Here is a 24,121-nt window from a genome sequence, read left to right on the forward strand (position 1 = left end):
TCCGAGTGACGTCTGCTTGTAGGATTGACCAAAAATACCCGACCAAGAAAATCTTTTTAGCCAACGATCATCCGCCCGGATTGATCAATCCGCGATAATTTCTCATTAGTTAGAAGCGCTGGTAACGGACGTTCAACAACCCAACATTTCACGTTTGTTATCATATTAAAAAAAAATACTTTGTGGTTAGGAACACTTAATCACGAGAGGAGACGCCCTCTCGCTGATCAGGGCATGTGAAAAGGATAATAATGATATTTTGATAACGTGGTTCCCTAAATTGCCAATTATATATTTTTTTTGTCACGTGAAGTCTCATGTGAAGTATGGTGCGGGTACGTTTCGTGTTCTGGGTCCCATCAACCGGTGAAATTAGTTGGAGCGTCTCCCCTCATATTAAAAATATCATTAAAGAAAGAATATTTATGAAGACAATAAAAGGATATCTGTTTATTAAAATTATCAAAACGATTTTTCAAATGACAAAATTAGGAAATTTCTAAATCGCGCGTAATACTTGGAAAATGATGACATCCGTTCTACCACTTCGGTCAACTACATGTTCCAATTCTTACCCTGAGAGCCATATTTAAAAGATTAAATATAGAAATTATTTATATGGTTTTAAATTCGTACCATCTCAATATCTCATTATTATCTCCCCACCCCTTCTCTCTCTACCCATATCTTTCTCTTCCTTCCTCTCAAAATCCATATATTTAGACTCTTATCATTTTAAAAATCCTGATTAATTTTAAAAATTCATATGATGTGAAATTAATATAATATGAGTTTTTTTAAATTAATCAATAAATTTTGACTAAAATTTATTAATATATCTAAATTATTTAAATTTCTATGAATTTATAGACATATGATAGAGTTAAATGAAAGGGAGATAGATATGATATGAAATTTTGATTTTAATCAATAAACACTATGAGGCTAACAAGGAGGTCAATATCAACTTGATCTTAATCTACTTTCAAATTAGGTTAAACGTCTCTAGGAGTAAACTAGGACCAAGTTGAGCCTATGATATTCCTTGATAAGAAGCAAAGTTTAACATCATATATATTTTCCTCTCACTCAATCTTATTTGATGGGTGTAATTTTGTAGAAATATAAACAGTCTAGATCTATCAATGAGTTTCAATGAAAATTCACAGATCGATAGAGATTTTAGATTATATCATTTCAGATTCTGTAAATTTTTGATGTGATAAAGAATTTAAATATACTTTTTATTATTATTTTTGAGTTTTTCTAATAGTAATTTAAAGAAAAATGATAAACTCAACTAATACTTAGATCCATCTTGATCTGACTCTATAATTTTTTTTTATTGGTCATCAGAATTAATGATTAATGATAGTGGTGGTGTTGATTTAAAAGTTTTGTTTCACGGAGATGAGAGAAAGAGAGAGATTTTATTTTTACAAGTGGATATAGTGGAAAAGAGTGATACATAAATAAATTTTATATTCAATCATTTAAATATGAACCGAATGATGTAGAAATTAAACTCTGCAGTTGAATGGGTGCTGGTGATTCTCAAAATATAATGGGTGATTTAGAAATTTCCCAACGGTCATTTGGTAAATAATATTATATTTAGTTTTAATATAATCTTCTACTATATGAATACTGTTCCACTTATTAAGTAAATTAAGAATCATTTCGAAAATAGAAAGTATAATTGTCCACATCGAACAAACTTAAATAGGTGGAATATCGACGGATACTCGCATCCCTTCTTGCGGTTTCACCGTCCACAAATTTTCGACCCAGAATTGGTTCAACCCCGAACCGGTTTTAAAAAAAAAATCCGGTTGAAGTGGATTCAACACCACTACACTCGAAGACTAGCGACTCATTTCACAGCCTCATATCCCTCTGCTGCTGCGGCGGCGGCAGCATCGTCCTCTCTGCTTTCGATTGTGCTCTTGATCGGTGGCACAAGCTCCACCTTGCTCTTCCTGCGATCATCCGATCGACGCACCTCGCTTCCCTCCGGCCATGGAGAGTGATTTGAAAGCGTCTGAGGTGGCTGCGGGGGCTGTCGTCGGAGAGAAATTTTGCAGCCAGGCGGAGCGGGAGCTGACGGTCCGAAAGACCTCCATCTTCTTCTACGGAGATGGCTTCGCCGCCTACGACCACGCCACTGGAGATCTGGTCTTCCGCGTCGACACCTACGCCCGCAGCGGCTCTCCTGCTTTCGCCGATCGCCAGATCCTGCTCATGGATCCCTCCGGCGATCCTATCCTCACCCTCCGCCGCAAGGTCCGATCCACCTATCGATTGCGATTCTAGTTTCAAATCGATACGTATTTTCTTTCCCTTTTTTTCAGTGGCCGAGCTTGCATCAGCGGTGGGAGGCGTTCCTGGGGGAGAGGCAAGAGGGGCAGCGGCCCCTTTTCGCGGTGCGGAGGTCCTCCATCTTCGGCAGCGATCGTAGCGGATTCGTGGTGGAGGCGGACTCCAACGGGTACCGAATCGAGGGGTGCTTCGCGAAGCGGTGTTGCCGGGTGATCTACGAGGGCTGCAGCGGTGGCGGAGGAGGAGCGGCGGTGGTGGCTGAGATTAAGCGTAAAGTGGATACTTTGTCGCACGTGATGTTTGGGAGAGACGTGTTCTCGCTCTGCCTTCATCCGCACTGCGATTCTGCCTTCGCGATGGGTCTCGTCGTCGTCCTCGACCAGATCACCGGCGAGGAGTCCGAAGAAGAAGAGGAGCAGGTCGATTCTCCGATAGCAGAGGCCGCTTGTTAATGTTAATAGAGAATTATGGTAAATTACAGGGACTTAGTTGATAACTCAGACAATGTTTAATTATATTTGAATTTGAATGTTTTTCTAAATGATTTTTTAAATAATGTTTTAGGATTTAAATTTTCGGATTTGGTACAAAATTTTTGAATCCGAACCAAACAGAATTTGAGAAAAATAAATAGCTTTTTAAGTTAAAATTGATTCAAGGTTTTGAAGTAGAGAGTTAGATATGTGTTTCACCCACCTATTGCCTAACTCTTGTACTTAAGTAAGAATTTCAAGGACAAGCATCGAGCTCGATGATTGAACCTTGTTTATTGAGGTGCGAATTAATTAGTAATTTATTTATTTAATTTTTATTTTAGCTAATTGTTTGGACCCATTAATTCTTAGGATGAGTAGTCAATTATTAGGTTAAATCTAAAAACACTATTAATAGACGGTCAAACATAATTTGTTATAAGGAAAATGTAAATTGGAAATCGAATTAATTAGTACTTTCATAGGGCAAAAATCATATATTCAGATGCATTTTTCATATTATAAATATAATTTTATAATGGAAGAAAATTAAAAGTAATATATTTTTTTAAAGTTAGGTACTGATTATCTAACTTATTCTAATTCAATAGCTTGTTACTAGTGATAAGCTATTGACTCGATTCTTATCTGAGTAGCTAAAAACAGACCATTACATCATAGTCCAGAGCTAAAATATCACTTTTGATATCTTAAATATTTTTTAGTTTTGATTTAACGTGAAAATGTCTATACCAAGAGATAAAATTAATCTCGTGAAATTTTAAACTCCTCGTTTTATTTTCTACCAATATTGAGAAGTGTCAGATTTTATATTGTTCAAATTTATAAGGTAAGATTGTAAGTTAAATCGCATTTAAAATGAATTAAATCAGTAGAATAATTATTCAATTTGTTTTTTAAATGAGCTCGAGCTTATCCATTTAGATGTTATATTTGATTGTTTAAAATATTAATATTTTAAGATGTATTTGATTGGTGAGTGAGTTTAATATTATAAATTTATTTATTTTATTTTTTATTTGTAAGTTTATTTAATTTTATTCATGGATGAGTATGCTCTAAAGTTAAAAAAAGACGATAGAATGATTTTACGGTTGATTAGATGAAAACTCTTTGTTTAGTGTCAAGTTGGAAAGGAGTCCTCGCGTTGATTCTTCGACACGTAAGTCAGTCCTTGGTTTAAAAAAAATAGTAGAAAAACTATAGCAATGAGCGTGTTGAATAGTAAAATATCACATATTTCTATTTGTAGATGGAAACCTCATTTTATATTGTCATTGTAATGTCTATGCATGCATCACAAGGCATATGCATATTTTCCAAAGCTTCCTAAAAATAGATAAGTGAGCACGTAAATTTTTGACATAAAAAGGTAAAAATTTCTAAAGTACGATTTGCATACTAGACATATTCTGTTGTTGACGACGTAAACTTCCAAAAAATACGATGAAATATGTACATAGATCCCAGTGTAGACCGTACGAGAACTGCTCGATAGGGACACCCCAGCTTAGTTGTACTGAATAAAAATATCGCCTTGTCCTTGACTCAACTTTTCTGTTGTCGAAGGACTATATTTTGTCTGATCGGATATGCCGTCCGATCAACAAGGACGGTGCACTAGAAAATTTACTATCTATTTCTTAATCTCACAAGTTTTTGAACGGATGGCTACACAGACGATCACATCTCACCAAAGTTGAAAGTCCGTTCAGCCAGCTTCACCCAATGTGTGATCCTAACTCTTTAACTACTTTCACTTTAACTTTCATGTCGGCTAATCTTTCTTATTTCCACTCATGTTTTAGTGGAGCACTTCTTCGTTATCGTATCAATGGATATTATTTATTATTTATTAATAATTTATATGTTTTTAAAATCATAAACACTGATAAATTAAATATATATGTTTAAATTTATTTTGCAGAATATTTATATGACCGGTGGGGCCGGAACCTGTTCGACATTTCTCTTTTTTCTTCGAGGTATTTCTCTTTCCCTACGGAAGTAGATCCCAATCGAATGCCGAGAGTTCTAAGTTTCTGCCGATCCAAATCAATCGCAATCCTTATTTGGATCTTCACCACCATCCTCTTCTACCTCACCCTTCGAATCTCCATGGAGAACTCCAATTCCTCTCCGGCGCTCATTGCATCATCAGATTCCGGTAACTACTCCCGATCATTTGTTCTACGTTGGAGTGGAACTCATAATTTTATTTGGGGGTTTTTTACGGCGGATTTCAGTTCTGTTTGAGTGAGTTATTGGAATTGTTTGCATAATCTTATTAGTTTGTGATCCGAAGAAGTCAAAGTCCTCGCTTTTCCTCATTTCTACTAGGTTTCTTTGGGAGAATAATGGTACTTTTTGGTGTGCCTGGATTAGGATCTAGGATGTCGATCTCGGAGGGGCGGAAGCTTTTGTACGATAAGATGGCTCGAGATTTGGACGAGCACGGCGCGGCATTTTTGAAGGGCGGAGAGACTTCGCAATCACTTTCGATTTCGGAATTGTTTGAGCTGAAAAATGGTTCTGTTACTCCGGTTTTGAAGGTGCAGCCTCTACATTTGGGCCTTAGTTGAGCTGGCTTCTTGAAAAACAGTATTGACCTTTTTTCACCATCTATCTCAACGCCCTTTCGCATTCATTTTCTTTTAACAGAAGGCAGATCCACCAGTTCGAGCAACAGTGCTTTATCTCAGTAGTGAATACTCGATTCCGATCTCGTATGTACTTTTTTCCCTCATAAGGATTCCCATTCAAAAAAATATATTTCTTTCAAAAGAAATATATATATATATATTTTATCAAATTTGGAAAAATCAAGCAAGTCAAGATATTATGATTAATGATTAATGATGCAAGTTAAATTCTTTAGATTCTGGACTGACTTTACCATTCTGTTTACTAACAAGGGAATTATTTGTCTTTATTTGAATTTTCTCTGCTTTGATTCTTGATTTAAAGTGTGCCAAATTTAGTGCAAACAATAGGTTAGTTTCTTCCTAAACTAATTCTTTGGTGTATTGGTTCTGGCAGGAAAACTGTCAGAGAAGTCTTTCTTCCATACTTCGACAGTGGTAATTAACCTAATTTACAGCCATTTTGCAATGGTTAGAATTGATTTACGCAAGCTAAAAATATCCCTGAATCATGTTCAACTTTTTCACTCGTTGATTCCATTGCTTGTATCTAAATTCGAAGTGTCATTAGAAGGCTATGTTTACACTATTTGACTCCATAATTAATGTCACTATCCATCTGAAACACCACACTAAAAGCTGCAGGCGTTTGCTGTATATTATGGCCCTAATGTCTTGTCAAAACTGAATGTTTTATATTTTATAAAATTTACATTTCTTGGTGTCATGTAACCAACAATTAGCTTTAACTGTTTCAGTTATCTGGTTTCAAAATATGAGCATTTACCACTCGAGTATGTTTCATGCCTCTCATCATCTGAAACCTGTAATTGCAACAAATGACCAGGTACTAGAAACTTATTATGATCCTTGTGCATATCTGCAAAAATTCTTATATTGATATCATGCATATTTTCTTGAGATTGAAGCTGAGGCAAATAGTATTAAAAGTGTTGCGAAAGATGTATGTCCCCTGAAGATTATCTTGGATAGAGTTGTGTTGACATCAACTGGTGTGCTACTGGGATGCTGGCAGGTCTCTCTCATCCTTCTTGTTCTTCGCCTTTCATTATGAATCCTGACATATTTTTAAAATATTTTCATGGACAATGTTAATGCAATTTTTTGTGAGCTATGTAAACTTCATGATAATTCTGGTCATATGCATGTGGTGTTTCATCTAGAGCTGCTGCTTATACAGCTAGACATCGCTCCTTGCAATTTAGTTTGGGTGTTGCTCTTTATGCCTTAATGATGCATTCTCATTAATTACTGGTATTTACGTTTGATGTGTCTCAAGCCATTCTTCCTAAAGTGCTTAGGTCACAATGAAGCTTACCAAAATGTTTGTAGTGTTTTATATCAAAGTTTGATAAAATTATCTCTGTGTTATTGTTAACAGTATGCATACTTGCAAGAACAATCATCAAACAATTTAAAAAATAATGCAAAACTAAAAGGTGCAAAGGTAACTTCTGCCATAAATCACACAAACTCCCTTTTAGCAAAATAATTTGCAATCAGCCTATCATTCAACCTTCTAAAATTTAGTGCTTAATGCATTCTTTCTTTTTTTTCCAATTGTCAATCTCTATTTAATAGATTCTTGAAAGTCTCTATGAAGGATCTTGATAGATCAAGTGATGGATGGGAAAATTACTAATGCCTTATCGTTTTTCTTATAAAATGGACTACTTTCTGCGGCTGCAATTATTCCTTTTATTACTTATGAGCTAACCTTTTCTTTTGATTTATCTTATCTACCTTTCTGTTCTCGTAAACTGCTAGGTGGTCTCAGGCACTGATCCTATAGTCATTCGAGAAAAACTGAGAGCTGCTCTTCCGCGTGCACCTGAGAAACAACTTGTAAGAAGATAGGCGTTTGTTTTAGTCTAATGATTGGTTCATTCTATTTTATCATTCCGTCTTTTACATTTTTTTTTTCATCGTACAGTATGAGTCTCTTCTACTTCACACTTCATTTGCAAGAATTCTTGGGCACCCCAAAATCTTATATGAGGTAACACAATGTTGGTTTACGTATCAATCTTATGGAGTTACAGTGTTTTGTCCGTTCTCTGCTACATTGTATTCCAATGAAAGCCATCAGTCTGATCTGGACGTCTTTGTTGAACGCCACTATAATCGGAAGCAAATTATTAGCTTGAAACAAATCTGCTATTACCTAATTTGACAATTTGGAATAAATATGCTACTACCTAATTAACTACTAAATAAATCTGCTATTGCCTATTTGGTTACTGTCCAAATTCTGCTACTGCCCAAATTTGCTACTGTTATAAGTAGAAATAAATAAAGGTCATTTATTTATTTGATTTCTTGTTTCCTTTAGGGATTGTTTTTTTCCTTGTTCTCCTTGAATAGTCCATGTAATTAACTCCTTATAAAAGGAGTGCTATTATCAATGAAGAGGGGAGAAAAAATTGAGTAATTGGCATTCTGTTTAGGACGAGTCTTTCCTCCTCCCTTTCCCCCTTTCGTGTTGCATGGCCAAGTACGGATCCGGATCTCGACCTGTGACTCGATCCTATACTCGGGACCATATCAACTTGGTATCAGAGCTGATCATCGGTGACACGGATCCGATCGCATCCAAACTCAATGACTTCATGGAGAAATTGACCTCGCATTAGTAAGTTTTTATGGAGCAAATCACCTCCCGCCAGCAAGGACTAGAGGAGCAGATTGCCGAGATTTCCTGTACTGTTCAAGATGCTAGACGACGACCTTTGGCCACTGCCCTACCAGCGCAGAGTATGACCCTTCTAGAGGCTCGGGGGTCAGACCTGAACTGCCAACTAGCGGCACCATGGCTCTGCGATACTCAAAGATGGAGTTCCCCACTTATTCTGGAGAAGGGGATTCGCTGAGCTGGGTTAAAAAATGCAAAAAATTCTTTACCAACCAAAGGACTATAGAGGCTGACAAGGTTGGCCTTGCTGCCTTCCACTTGGTAGGGGAAGCCTAACTTTGGTTTGATCAGGTAGAGCAAAAAGAGCCAGAGATGACTTGGAAGCAGTTCAGAGACCATTGTCATATCCTCTTTGGCCCGCCTCTAAGTAACAACCCTTTGGAAGAGCTAGCAAATCTGAAGCAGGCTCTGTAGAAGACTACCAGCGTCAATTTCAATCCCTCCTCGCCCGAAACTCGGACCTCCGACCCCGACAACAGGTTGACTTGTTTATAGCAGGGCTAGTTGAAGATCTTCGTATTGACATTGAGCTACAGAAGCCTGGAAACCTTGGCATTGCAATGAATATGGCCAGGGCATTAGAACGGAAGCAATGCTTCCATCGAGGCGGGTGCCCACTGCGTACAAATTGGGGCGGAATCACATCCAAGTTCAACCCTAGCAGTAGAGGCCCTCCCGTAGCAAAGACCAAGGCTATGGGGGACAACAGCAAAGGGACTCCACCTACCTCATTCTTCAAGCGTCTATCCCACGCGGAGATGGCAGAACGAAGAGCTAAAGACCTCTGTTTTAATTGCGACGAGTCCTACTCCACGGGTCACAAGTGTAAGCACCTATTCTGGATTAAACTACCGGATGATGATAGTGAAGGTGAGGAAGAGGGGGAGATGCACCTAGAAATTTCCCTCCATGCTATCAGTGGGGTTAGAAACTCACAAACAATGCAGTTGTTGGCCGCATCACATGGGATACCTGTCTCGGTATTGGTGGATTCAGGAAGCACACACAACTTCGTGTGTGAAGGGCTAGTGTCGGACCTGAAGGTGGAGATCCAAAAGCAACCGGGCCTGAAGGTATGTGTTGCCAACGGAGAGTGCGTGCCAAGCTTAGGCCTTTGCAAGTCGGTACCCCTACAAGTGGGCAAAGATACCTTCTCTGTTGATCTCTATATGCTTCCGTTGGAGGGGTTTGACATGGTTTTGGGAATTAAATGGCTGCGCACCCTAGGCCCCATTATATGGGACTACTGTTCCCTGACGATGAAGTTTGCCTTGGCGGGCAAGGAGGTCCTTTGGCGTGGTCGCTTGTTGGAATCGAAGCTAGGTACAACCATGATACGTAGCGAGGAATTCATAGGGAACAAACCGGAGTCATTGCTTGAGGATTACGATGACTTATTTCAAGAACCTGCAGGCCTCCCTCCACCTCGTAACTGTGATTACCGTATCACGCTCTTGCCAGGACAAAAGGATGAGATCGAGCGACAATGCATCCAGATGCTCATCCAGGGTATCATCATCCGCCCTAGTAAGTCGCCTTTTTCGTCATCAGTTCTTCAGGTTAAAAAATAGGATGACTCGTGGCGTTTCTGTATCGATTATCGTGAGCTCAACAACCGTACGGTTAAAGACAAGTTTCCCATTCTAATAGTGAAGGAATTACTTGACGAGCTCCATAGGGCGCAGTACTTCACCAAACTAGACTTGCACTCCGGATACCACCAGATTCGGATGGACTCGAGGGATATCGAGAAGACAGCCTTTCGTACCCACCATGGACACTTTGAGTTCTTGGTCATGCCATTCGGCCTCACCAACGCCCCGTCAACCTTTCAAGCACTAATGAATGAAGTCTTCTAGCCATATCTCCGTAAGTTCGTTTTGGTTTTCTTTGATGACATCTTGATCTACAGCCCCACGAGGGATACTCACTTGGGGCATTGTCGGCTTGTCTTTGAATTGTTAAAGGCTAACCTTTTATTTCTAAAAAAAACCCAAGTGTTTCTTTGGTCAGTCCCAAGTATCCTACTTGAGTCATGTTATCCATTCCCGAGAGGTCAAGGTGGATCGCAACAAAATCCAGGCGATTGAGTGGCCAGACCTCAAACTTGCAAAGCTCTCAGGGGATTTCTCGGACTAACAGGTTACTACTGCAAATTCATCCAGGCTTACGGGCAAATCACAACCCCTCTCATGAGTCTTCTTAGGAAGAATACATTCCAATGGTCCCAAGAGGCTGAAGAGGTATTTGGGCAAATTAAAGAAGTCGCTATCAGAAGCACCAGTGCTTAGTCTGCCTAATTTTTCCGAAGAATTTGTAGTGGAGTGTGACGCTTTAGGGAATGGATTTGGAGCAGTTCTTCAACAACTAGGCACCCCATTGCTTTCTTCAGTCGAAAATTAGTAGAGCATCATCTCAAATTAGCAACATATGAACGAGAACTCATTGGTTTGGCCAAAGCCGTTATCCATTGGAGGCCGTACCTGTGGGGTCACCACTTTCTGATACGAACATACCATTATAATTTGAAGGCGGGCCATTGGATTAGCAAGCTGATGGGCTTCGACTTCCGGGTGGAATTTAAGGCGGGCCATTTGAATCGGGCCGCAGACGCTCTCTCCCGTTGTCACGAGGAGGAACCTATTATAATGACTCTTTCTATTCCCTGTGCAGAGATCTTTGATAAGATACGAAGCGAAGTGAACTCTAATTCTGAGTTGTTCAGGTTACTACGCCGAGTTCAAAGTGGAGAGGAGGGGCCCGAGTGGGAAACTCGGGATGGTTTAATTTACTACAAGGGTCGGGTTTTCCTTCCCGGCAAATCTCCGCTGCTTCCCACAGTGATCGCAGTTTTTCATGAGGCGGGGCATGAGGGGATACAGAAGACATTACACCGCCTTCGTGCCGGCTTCTATTGGCCAGGTATGAAGCGGGATATCTTGACCTTTGTGTTACCTGTCAGTGCAACAAATGGCAGAACTTGCTACTAGCAGGTCTACTTCAACCTCTTTCCATCCCTGAACAAGTATGGGCAGACATCTCCATGGACTTTATTGAGGGTCTTCCGAAGGTGAAGGGTAAATCAGTCTTGTTTGTAATTGTGGACCGTTTATCCAAGTATGCTCATTTCATTCCCCTAGCCCATTCGTATACAGCGATCTCAGTGGCTGTGATCTTCTTTACTGAGATATTCCGCCTCCATGGAATGCCTGAATCTATTGTTTCTGATCGTGACAAGGTTTTCCTTAGCTCCTTTTGGCGGGAATTGTTCTGACTTTGTGGAACCAAGCTATCTTTTTCTTCAGCCTACCACCCACAGACTGATGGACAAACGGAGGTGGTTAATCGTACCATTGAAATGTATTTGCGTTGCTTTGTTGGGGATCAACCGCATAAATGGCTTGAATGACTTTCATGGGCCGAGTATTGCTACAACACATCTTTCCATACTGCTTTGGGGGCTACACCATTTCAGCTAGTGTATGGACGAGAGCCCCCTCGTCTCCTATCTTATTCTGGAGGTTCTACTCGTGTTGCTGTAGTAGATCGCACCTTGATGGAGAGGGATGAGGTGCTTCAGGTGGCGAGGGCACGTTTACTGCAATCCCAACAGCGGACCAAATTGGCTTTTGACTCCTCTCACCGTGAATTGAGTTTTGCAGTGGGTGACTGGGTCTGGCTACGCCTACAACCGTATTTGTTAGTGTATACTAAAAGCCTAACTTTTTGTAAACATCTATTTTGAAATAAATGAATCGCATTGGTCAAATGTCTACAGTTATTTGCTAAGTGTAGTTGTTCAATTAATTTATATTGTAGATAACATGGTGTGTGGTGTCACACATAGAAGATCATGTTATCAGTTCTTTATAAATTATAAACAGTTGCTCACGACTAAGATGGAAAAGAACAAACCGTTGGAATAGTCGTAGTGTAATTAGGTATTAGTTTATCTTGACTAATAAATTACACTAGTACACTCTAAGTGTATTGAGTATGACCATTTAATTTAAGTTCTTTTTATACTGACTTAATAAAAGAACAAGACCTTAGTTATTATGGATGTGTGTGCTCTTAATCCTAATATAATAACAAACACATATATTTAGTATTTATTTCTTTGACTTATTAAAGGGTGAGATTTAGCTCGATAAATCAATAGGCCCGATAAGTTGGGAAATGATATTACTTATAGTGTGTGTTGTTGATTATAGAAGAAAACTGTGTCCTAGTAATCTAGGTTGATAATGCTCCCAAGAGGAGCTTATAAGGATTGTCATGTTAACTCTGTAGGTGGACTTAGTCCGACATGATGATAAAGTTGAGTGGTACTACTCTTGGACTAAGATATTAATTAAAGAGAGTTGTCAGTAACTCATTTAATTAGTGGGCATTCGACATCTTAAACACAGGGAGAATAACACACTCATAATAAGAAGAAGTCCAAAATGTAATTTGGGATTGGTGCGGTAGTTCACTAATAATTCTTTAGTGGTATGAATTATTATTGGTGAAATTAAGTTGGGTGTTCGGTGCGAACACGGGAAGCTTAATTTCATTGGGAGACCAAAACCAATTCCTCCTCTCGATCCCTATCGCAGCCTCTTATTTATAAAGTATTATACCCACCTATACCCACCTTTATACCCATCCTAAGGTGGCCGGCCAAGCAAGCTTGGAACCCAAGCTTGGGCCGGCCAAAGCAAATAGGATGAGCAAGTTGTGTGGCCGACCCTAGCTTGGAGCCTAAGCTTGGTGTGGCCGGCCACATCAAATTAGAATAATTTTAATTTTTTAAAATTTTCTTATGTGGATTCCATGGTTTTAAAAGAGAGTTTAAAATTTAAATATTTCCTTTTATAGCTTTCTACAAAAGATTAAGAAAAGATTTGATATCTTTCCTTATTTGTAGATTGAAAGGAAGATTTTAATTTTGAGAAAACTTTCCTTTTTTTAACCATGTTCATGTTTAAAAGAGAATTTTAAAATTATAAATTTTTCCTTTTATAAGTTTCTACAAAGGATTAAGAAAAGATTTGATATCTTTCCTTATTTGTAGATTGAAAGGAAGATTTTAATTTTGAAAAAACTTTCCTTTTTTATAACCATGTTCATGATTTAAAAGAGAGTTTTAAAATTATAAATTTTTTCTTTTATAAGTTTCTACAAAGGATTAAGAAAAGATTTGATATCTTTCCTTATTTGTAGATTGAAAGGAAAATTTTAATTTTGAAGAAAACTTTCTTTTTTGGAAATCATTCACATGTTTAAAAGAAATATTTTAATTTATAAAATTTCCTTTTATAACCAACTATGAAGGAAAAAATTAATAGAGAAATTTTTATTAAAAATTTCCGGAAACAAATTAGGAAGTTTTAATTCTCGTGTTATTAAAACTTTCCTTGTTTGGAGCTATGAGGTGGCCGACCATGATATTTAAGAAAAAGAAATTTGTTTTAATCAATTAAATTTTCCTTTTCATGGCAAAGAAAATAAGGAAGTTTTTATTTAAATTTTCCTTATTTGCCAAGACCAAGGAATATAAAAGAGGGGGTAGAGGTGTCTTTATGAGACACAACTCTATTCTATTTTCCTCCCTCTCTTCCTTGGTGGTGGCCGGCCCTGCACCTTGCTCTTCTCCTCTTCTCTTCTTCTTTAGTGGCCGGTTTCATCCCTCTCTTGGAGCTCTTGTTGGTGGCCGGTTCTAGCTAGGAGAAGGAGAGAACGGAGGTTTTGTTTCTAGCATCCCTTGGAACTTGGTGGTGGTGGCCAAAATTCTTCATCCCAAAGAGAAGTGCTTGGTCGAAACTTGCAAGGAGGAAGAAGAAGGACTTGGGTGGTTCTCATCTCGATAGATCGTTGCCCACACAACGTCCGAGATTAGAAGAGGAATATGGTAGAAGATCAAGAGGTCATTGCATACAAAGAAAGGTATAACTAGTAATTATTTTCCGCATTATACTAGTTTTTCTTTGTATGAATTTCAAATACAAGAGACATATGATTTTAGATTTTCGGATTTGTAATTCGAAGTTGTGTTTCGTTTCTTTTATTTTTCGATCTTGATTCGATTGTTCGTTTTGGTTAAACCTAGAGTTATATAAGGAAATTAAATATTAGATTTCATTGAAAGACTTTTTCTAGGAAGTGGTGGTTGCTCCCATATCCAAGAAGGTCTAGTGCCTTGCCATGTTTAACTTGGAAGTCAATTTCTGAAATTAATATTTAATTGAATTTATAACATAGGTGGATTTGGATTAATAATGTTAAGCATCGTTTGCGATCCAAGTTTAAACCATTAAGAACAGATAAGTTAAATTTAGAATTAATAATGTTAAGTTCTGTTTGCGATTCCGAATTTAATTTCTAAAGAATACAATACGTTGTTAGGAAAGGTTCAACACTTGTATAAAATTTTTGTACAGTGGAACCAGTACGATCTTCCTAGGACCAACCAACAGTATCGTCAACTATCGGTGGCTCGCCAACGTCATCACAAGTTGCTTCCCAAATATTTCGGTCCATTTCAAGTGGCGACACGCATTGGGTCTATTGCTTACAGACTTGATTTACCGCTTGATAGCCGCATCCTTGATATTTTTCACGTCTCATTGCTAAAGCCATATAAGGGCTCTCCACCAGATAATGCGGGAACCTTACCTTAGATGTGTGAAGGCCAAGCTCTACCTGTTCTCCAGACAATTCAGAGGGACACAGGAGTACTTAGTGCATTGGGCAGGTTTCTCCATTGAAGATGCCACTTGGGAACCAGCCGAGAAGTTCCTCTCCGTCTACCCAACCTTCAAGCTTGAGGACAAGCTCAACATTGAGGAGGGGAGTGATGATGTGGATGCCTTTGTTGGACGCCACTATAATCGGAAGCAAATTACTAGCTTGGAATAAATCTGCTACTACCTAATTTGACAATTTAGAATAAATCTGCTACTACCTAATTAGCTACTGAATAAATTTGCTACTGCCTATTTGGTTACTGTCCAAATTCTGCTACTATCCAAATTTGTTACTATTATAAGTAGAAATAAATAAAGGACATTTATTTATTTGATTCCTTGTTTCCTTTAGAGATTGTCTTTTCCGTTTTCTCCTTGAATAGTCCATGTAATTAATTCCTTATAAAAGGAGTGTTATTATCAATGAAGAGGGGAGAAAAAATTGAGTAATTGGAACTCCGTCTAGGATGAGTCTTTCCTCCTCCCTTTCCTCCTTTCGTGTTGCATGACCAAGTACAGATTCGGATCTCGACCTGTGATTCGATCCTATACTCGGAACCATATCACAGTCATAGTCTGTTACAGTGAAATTTCCCTTATACCATACCACGGTCAACACTGAATTTGTCTAAAAATTAGACCAAACATAGATCAAGTCAGAACTCAGAAGCTTTGTTCAGAATTGCTGGGTTGCTATAGAATACAGCGGGTGTCTCTGATTACAAGTGCCTGATTTCATTTGGTCATGGAGAGATTGCTCGCTCAAAGTTCAAATTTGATATTATCTCACAAAAATTTCTCATCTTAAACTCATTTCTTCAGTTGTATTTCCCTTGATAATCTACTTTTGCCCTTTTGCAAAGAAGCCTGAGAAGCCATCTGATAGCCTCCAGTTGTTTCATGCGCTAGTGGATCAGCTCAACAAGAAACTTCAAGGTTTCGAGGTAAAGCTACTTGCACTTCGACAAAGATCCTGTGTGCTAAATTTGTTGTTTGCTACTTAAGTTTATGTTTACCTGCATTTCTGCTTATCATTCTCTGTTCAGGCAACCGTTTGGGAGCTTTGGTTTGTCGAAGAACATGATGTGCTTGCCTTAGCATTAGATGGAAGAATGAAGATAAGGAAATTCCCTCTTGGTTGCAAACAGAATTAAGACATGCAAGCTTTCTGTTGAAGAACTTCCCACATTCTATGAACTTGAGATTCTGAGACAGCAACCTTCTGCCTTATCCTACCTCAAAAGGATAAACCAAGTTCAAGCTGATGAGAAAAGAAGAATGCATTCTTCAGTGAGAGGCATAGATAATCAAAATTTTTCTCAGCTGTGCTGTAACTTCACATAGTGTCAAAATACAGTGTGTTTTTAAGTAGCTTCACTGGTGGAAACAAACTGAATCAAATCTAGTCAAATAGTATGTGTTGGATAATCTTTTGCCAGAAATATTGGAAGTAATTATTGAATTGAAATTATATAAATTTAATTTTAATTTATCTGTTGAGATGACTTGAGCGGATAATTTTAGATTGCCAGTGAGATTGGTTCTGTTAAGCTTCTGGTGGTCCGAGTTGTAGAGTTGATGCGATGCGTAGTTGAATCGCGAGTTGATCACCGAATCGGGAAGAAAATTTGTTGATTAAGATACCGAGGTCTGCGTTCAACGCAGTTTCCTTGAAATAGATTCGTTCCACTTCCGACTGTGCTTCGAGGTTCTCTCGGGTTGTTTGTTTCCCAAGATATAACGATAAAACCATGCACGCAACTAAGAATTGATTGTTCATGGCAAACTGAGAATACACCCGAGTGCTATCACGAGTAGTTCAACTGAACGGATGTATAGCTAAGAGAGTTTTGTGGGAGAACATAGGTGGATAAATGCTCACTTCTGACTCTTCCTCTTGTTTTCTCTTTCGCTTATTTTTCGCTACTCTCTATCCTTTGTTCAATATCCAGTATCCTTATATAGGAGTCCTCACCTTGCTTATAATGAATGACCAAATTATAGTTATTTAATGCTGGGTTTAATGTTGCCATTAATAGGTTTAATGTCTTCATTAATGTCGAGACGTTACAGAATCATTATTAATGAGTTTAATGTGATCATTAATGCTGAGACATTATGAAGTCACCATTAATGAGTTTAATGCCGTCATTAATGTCGAGACATTACGGAATCGTCATTAATTTCATATTAATGCTTTTGTTACCCTTTTGAGTATGTAGCAAAAAGAGATTTGGTGGCAAAATGTTAGTTTATTTACTTGGCAAAATCATGCCTCGACCAGTTAGGCATTCAATGTGTGCAGGTCGTACTCGCATATGAGTCAACTTTGGTTCAATACAATTCGGACCCTGGATTTGCACCCACCCCTGCGCACCCATGCATGAGAGAGTCTCTCCCTATGCATATATTTACAACATCAATGCATGCGCTATAATTTAAACCAACAATAAAGCCAAAAGACTTTTAATGTGAGACTAACAACTCATGCGCAATAGAATTTTTTCGTCTCCACCTCTTTATTACATTCACATTTTCAACAATCCCCTACATGAATAAAATACATGGTATGTGATAACATTCAACAATTGAGTCAAGTATAAGATAGGTAGATTTTATCCTTTGAATCTTCCCTTGTGAAGATCTATTTGTATACTGGCTGACAGTAGACATGATGTCATTGAATTGTTTTGCCATTTGTGTAAGTATTGACAAACCTCATCCAAGACTCTTCCCGATACAACTCAGTTTTTATTAGTGTGTGTTCATTCTTGGCCATGAACATGCCTGATTCTATAAGAAGCTCTAAGAATTGTGCTATTCTCTTCGAAGTGACCCCACTTTTTTCTCACACAAGTGATGCCTCGAGAGTAGTCATCTACTCTTCTTAATCAGTAAAAGTTTACTGGTTTACCCTGGTTCAATCATTATTTTATTGGGTTATCCCTCATAGTGTCTCTAGTCAGTGTAAATTAGTTGTTCCTTTGAATCTAGTTCTTGGGATCTCCAGTCAGTATATGTTGGGTGTCCTCTGCACTGATCACTGATAATGATATCAAACTCATTCCTCAAGATGAGCTTGCAAATAATTTTTGATTTAACCCTTTGGTTAGCGGATCTATTAGGTTATCCTTTGACTTCATATAGTCAATAATGATAACTCTCGTTGAGAGTAGTTGTCTAATGATATTATATCTATGACGTATATGCCTAGACTTACCATTATACAGACGACTTTATGCCCTGTTAATTGTTGATAGACTATCACAATGTATGCAAATTATCGGCACAAGTTTTGACCATCTCAAAATATTTTATGAGAATTGCCGTAGTCATTCAGTCTCTTCACCACATTTATCAAGAGCTACAAACTCAGATTCCATCATGGATCTGGTTATTACAGTTTGCTTAGAAGATTTCCAGGAAATGATTGCACCTCCCAAAGTGAATATATATCCACTCATAGACTTAGAGTCTTATATGTCAGATATCCAACACATCGCTATATCATTCTATCACAGCAGGATATCTCGTATAGTGCAATCCATATTCACGAGTATACCTCAAGTACCTCAGTACTCTTATTATTCCTTTCCAGTGCTCAACACTGGGATTACTTATGTATCTACTAAGTTTACTTATTGCGTATGCTAAGTCTGATTGTGTATAATTCATCAGGTACATTAGATTTCCAATTCCCCGAGAGTACTCTATTTGAGAGATACTTTCACTTTGATTTTTCGATAAATGTTGACTCGTATCTATCGATGTTTGTGCCAACACAGTATAACCCTTGGTGAATTTATCAAGAATCTTGTCCACATAATGAGACTGACTAAGAACAAATCCTTCTATTGTTTTAAGAATTTTGATTTCTAAAATCATATCAACTAGGTCCATGTCTTTTATGTTAAATCTCGAGTTCAATATATCTTCAGTGGATTTGATTATCTTATTATTACTTCTAATGATAAATATGTCATCTACATATAGGCACAAGATGATATAGTTATTCTTTGTAACTTTTATGTATATACATTTATCACATTCATTAATCTTGACTCCACATTCCTTCATGACATTATTAAATTTCTCATGCCACTGCTTTGATGTTTGTTTCAAGCCATATAATAATTTCACCAATCTACAAACTTATTTTTCTATCCTGGTACAGAAAACCCCTCAGGTTGCTCAATATAGATTTTCTCTTTTAAATCCCCATTTAGAAAAACTACCTTTACATTCATCTAATGTATTTTAAGATTTTATAGAGTGACTATAGTCAACAATACTCTGATGGAAGTTATTCTTGATACTAGAGAATACATATCAAAGTAATCAAGGCCTTCTCGTTGTCGGTATCCTTTGATTACTAATCTGGTTTTATATTTATCAATTGTGTCATCTGACTTTATTTTCTTCTTGAAGATCCACTTGCAACCTAGTGATTTACTTTCCGGAGGAAGATCCACAAGTTTCCAAGTGTGATTTTGTAAGATAGATTCTATCTCAGATGCAATTGTCTCTCTCCAGTGAGGTCCATTATAAGAGCTTACTGCTTCTGAGTAACTTCGGGGCTCACTTTCCAACATGAAAGTGATAAAATCTGATCCGTATATTTTTCTACCTGAGCTCTTTTGCTCCGTCTAAGCTCAACCTTGACTGGTTCATCATCATTATTTTCATCTTGTGTTTCATATTCCCATTTTGAGGAGCTTGCTTCCTCTTGGGTCTTATACGAAAACACATGCTTGAAGAACGATGTATTTCTTGATTCTATTATCGAGTTCTTGTGTATATTCAGCATTTATGACTCATATACAAAAAATTGATACGCGCTGTTATTATGTACATATCCAATAAATATGCAATTAATAGTCTTTGGTTCTATCTTAATCCTTTTCGGATCAGACACTAAAACTTTGGCAAGACACCCCTACATTCATAAATGTTTGTAGAATGATTGTCTTCCATTCCACAACTCATAAAAGTTCTTATCTATTTTCTCCCGGAGCACCTTATTTAAAAGGTAATTAACTGTTAACACAGTTCTCCCCACATAAACTCTGGCAGTCCATAGCTTAATAGAAGAATATTCATATCTCCTTTAGAGTGTGGTTCTTTCGTTTCGAGTTTTGACTGTGCTCGACCATGTTGGCTTCTATAATAGCCTAAGAGAGCAACTTTCTCTCTGAACTCTTTTTGTCTTCTTCGATGGGAAGTCTAACAATGAGTTCCTCCACATTCATCTCCTTCCGCTTGTGTTTTAGGTAGTTCTTGAAGTTCTTCCATCCAGGAGGCAGCTTCTCAATGATAGTAGCCACCTAGAAGGTTTCACTTAGAATCATCCATTCTGAGTGGATCTCGTGCAAGATTACCTAAAGTTCCTGAACTTGGCTGATCGTCATCTTGGAGTCAACTATCTTATAGTCCAAGAATCAACCCATGATGAACTTCTTGATCCTTGCATCCTACGACTTGTACTTCTTGTCTAGTGACTCTCATAGCTCCTTAACCGTTCTCTTCATGCTATACATAGAGTACAACGAGTCGGTAAGGTAGTTGAGGATCTAGTTTCAATAAAGGAACTCAGAGTGAGTCCATGCCTCCATTGTACTAATGGTCTATGTATTAGCATCCTCAGCATGCTGGGAGGGTCCTCAGTCAAGAATCGAGCCAGATTGAGCGTAGTTAAGTAGAAGATTATCTTTTGCCGTCACCTCTTGAAGTTTAATGCATGGAACTTCTCTGGCCTTTTTTCATTCGTGGTTGATTGACATAGTTCTAATCGGGGCAGAGGGGGTCTTTATGTGTTGAGTCTGTTGTATCTTAACACTTTGTTCTGTGGCTATTTCAATAAAACAAAATTTATTTTAAGATTGTTGGACAATCTTGTAGGTCCGGGTAGGTCTGCTAGAAGGGGGGTTGAATAGCCTGAAAAATAAATCAAGACCTTTCTTGAACTTTGGACTTAGGTTAGCAGCAATAGTATAATAAAAATAAACAATACAAAAATTGAAAGGAGAGACTCGGAATTTTATTTGGTTACAACTGGGGTGGTTGTTAATCCAAGACAATGGCAGCACTAGAAAAAACTCCTTCGTGTAGGCGGAGAAGCCTCTTACAATCTTTGAACGCTCAGACTATTGTTAGGAAGTTAATACAAGAATTGATTAATTATTTCTTATCTCCAGGGGCCTTTTTATAGCTCCTGAAAATTCTATCTACAGCTTGAGGGTGCCTCCCAAAGGTATGGAGGGCGTCTCCAGCAAGGCGGCACGGATAAAACTTTATCCGCTACGAACGACCACTTTGACCAGGTCGAGGGTGCCCTCAATGCTATGGAGGGCACCCTCTACATCATGGAGGGCACTCTCTATGGAGGGCGCTCTCTATGGAGGGCATCCTTTATATCATGGAGGGCGCCCTCTACCTGTAGCATATAAATAGCTCCTGCTTTCCTTTGGATCTTCCGCTACTCCATTCGCTTGGGTGATTGCGGCCAACCAGAATAGGGCTAACCCGAATCCAATTTCCAGCCTTCTCCTTGAGCAGGCTTTCGCTTCGCTTCTCGTCCCTCGAATGCCGCGTACGTTCTTCTTGTCCATCGGTGTACTCTTCCGCGGCACCTCGTCCCTAAGACGCACCGAGCCCGTTGGCTCTCTCTCGTACCGTCCTTCTCGCTAGCCGCATCTTTTTCTCGACTTCCTGTGTTTCTAAGTTCATGCACACTTAGAAATAGGGATTAAATCAAAACATGACCTAATCTAACTTAGTTGATCAGACAAAAATAACCTTGGGGATCCAACAAATCTGTTGTAGGAGATATTGGGAAAAATTACTGAATTAAAATTATACAAAATCAATTCTAACTTATCTGTTGAGATGACCTGAGCAGATAATCTCAAGCTGCCAGCAGGGCAGGTTCTGTTAAACTTTCGGTGGTCCGAGTTGTGGAGTTGATGCGGTGTGTAGTAGAATCAGGAGTAGATAGTCAAATCAGGAAAAGAATTCGCTGACTAAGATACCGAGGCATGCGTTCAACGTAATTTCCTTGAAACAAATTCGTCTCACCTCCGACTATGCTTCAAGATTCTTTCGGATCGTCTGTTTCTCGTGATACAACAGTAAAACTACGCACCGGTTGTTCATGGTGAACTGAGAATGTACCCGAGTACTATTATAAGTAGTTTATTTGAACGAATGTATGACTGAGAAAGTTTTGTGGGAGAACATGGGTGGACAGAGGTTCGTTTCCTGCTCTTCCTCTCACTTTCTCTTTCGCTTATCTTCCACTACTCTCTATCCTTTGCTCAAGATTCAGCTCCTTATATAGGAGCCCTCACCTTGCTTACAATGAATGACCAAATTATGGTTGTTGAGTTTAATGTCGCCATTAATGAGAACATCAATGCATGTGTCATAATTTAAATCAATAATAAAATCAAGAAACTTCTAATGTGAGACTTGTTAGGATGTATACTAAAAGCCTAGCTTTTGGTATAAATATTTATTTAGAAATAAGAATCACATTGGTCAAGTGTCTACATTTATATATACCAAATGTAGATATTCAATTAATTTATATTGTAGATAACATAATGTGTGGTGTCATACACAGAAGATCGTGTTATCGGTTCTTTATAAATTATAAACAGTAGCTCACGACCAAGATGGAAAGGAACAAACCATTGGTAGGTCGTAGTGTAATTAGATATTAGTTTATCTTAACTATATAATTACACTAGTACACTTAGAGTGTATTGAGTAGGACCATTAGAGGTTGTTTCTTTTATACTGACTTTATAAAGGAACAAAGACCTCAGTTATTATGAAAGTGTGTGCTCTTATCCTAATATAATAACAAGCACATATATTTGATATTTATTTTTTAAATTTATCAATGAGTGAGATTTAGTTCGATAAATCAATAAGCCCGATAAGTTGGAAAATAATATCACTTATAGTGTGTGTTGTTGATTATAGAAGGAAACTGTGTCCTAGTGATCTAGGTTGATAATGTCCCCAAGAGGAGCTCATAAGGATTGTCATGTTAAATCCTGCAAGTGGACCTATTCCGACATGACGATAAGGTTGAGTGGTACTACTCTTGGACTAAGATATTAATTAAGTGAGTTGTCAGTAACTCATTTAATTAGTGGACATTTGACATCTTAAACACAGGGAGACTAACACACTCATAATAAGAAGGAGCCCAAAATGTAATTTGGGATTGGTGCGGTAGTTCAATAATAGTTCTTTAGTGGAATGAATTATTATTGATGAAATTAAGTTATGTGTTCGGGGCGAACACGGGATGCTTAATTTCATCGGGAGACCAAAACCAATTCCTCCTCTCGATCCCTATCGTAGCCTCTTGTATATAGAGATTTATACCCACCACATATCCACCTTCTTACCCAACCTATAGGGGTCGGCCTGTTGGCGCAGTGGAGGCCGGCAAGAGGGGGGCGAATTGCTGTAAACACAAAAATAAAATATACCCTCCTCGTACTTTCAACTCAATTAGTGCAATAGTGATAAAATAGTAAAGCAATAAAAACTAAATACAGAAAGACAGAGAAGACCGGGATTTAACCTGGTTACAACCAAGACGGTTATTAATCCAGGGCGATGAAGTGCTCAGTAGAAAAATTCTTCTTCTCTGAAGGCGAAGAAGCCTTTTACACTTTGGAAGCTTAGAACTATTGCTAGGAATGACTACACAATGATTGCTCGAGTTGTTGTTGAATTCCTAGCTCCAGGAGCCTTTTATAGCTCCTGGAAAGTCTATCCCGAGGGTCCAAGGCACCTCCAACAAGGTTCAAGGCGCCTCTAGCTCGGTCAACGGATAAAACTTTATCCGCAGTGCAAACGGTCAAAACAGACCTGTTGAAGGCGCCTTCAACAGGGTTGAAGGCGCCTTCATGATGGAGGCGCCTGTAAGCCTGCTGGAGGCGCCTCCAAGATGGCAACTCCATTTTTCAGCTTGGTTTCATCAGCTTCCGACTTTCCGTTCTTTTGGGTGATTGCGGCCAACCGGAATAGGGCTCACCCGAACCCAATTCCCGGCCTTCTCCTCGAGCAGCCTTCCGTCCCGGCTTAACGTCCCTCGAATGTCGCGCACGCTCTTCATGCCCACCGGAGTACTCTTCCGCAGCTCTCTCATCCTTCGGACGCACCGAGCCTGTCGGCTCCCTTCCCGTGCCATCCTTCTCGCTA

At 38.5% G+C, this 24,121-nt stretch overlaps 2 protein-coding genes across 3 annotated transcripts; both read left to right on the forward strand.

Annotated features, from left to right (window-relative positions):
• Positions 1-1,845: 1,845 nt before the first annotated feature.
• LOC122040300 (protein LURP-one-related 5-like) lies at positions 1,846-2,860 on the forward strand. The gene is made up of 2 exons (XM_042599627.1): positions 1,846-2,283; positions 2,352-2,860. Exons 1-2 carry the CDS (start codon positions 2,020-2,022, stop codon positions 2,769-2,771), a joined length of 684 nt encoding a protein of 227 aa, XP_042455561.1. The 5' UTR covers positions 1,846-2,019; the 3' UTR covers positions 2,772-2,860.
• A 1,905-nt stretch (positions 2,861-4,765) lies between these two features.
• Positions 4,766-16,367, forward strand: LOC122043364. Of its 2 annotated transcripts, none has more exons than XM_042603940.1 (10): positions 4,766-4,980; positions 5,199-5,365; positions 5,475-5,539; positions 5,853-5,893; positions 6,214-6,302; positions 6,378-6,491; positions 7,244-7,321; positions 7,410-7,475; positions 15,763-15,843; positions 15,946-16,367. In XM_042603940.1, the coding sequence occupies exons 1-10, from the start codon at positions 4,836-4,838 to the stop codon at positions 16,051-16,053; spliced, it is 954 nt and encodes a 317-aa protein (XP_042459874.1). In that variant the 5' UTR covers positions 4,766-4,835; the 3' UTR covers positions 16,054-16,367. The 2 variants fall into 2 exon arrangements, with proteins under 2 accessions (XP_042459874.1, XP_042459875.1); XM_042603941.1 differs by having other exon boundaries at positions 4,769-4,980; positions 15,766-15,843.
• Positions 16,368-24,121: the final 7,754 nt, after the last annotated feature.

This window comes from Zingiber officinale, chromosome 2A (assembly GCF_018446385.1).
Source record: "Zingiber officinale cultivar Zhangliang chromosome 2A, Zo_v1.1, whole genome shotgun sequence".
Lineage (NCBI taxonomy): Eukaryota > Viridiplantae > Streptophyta > Magnoliopsida > Zingiberales > Zingiberaceae > Zingiber > Zingiber officinale.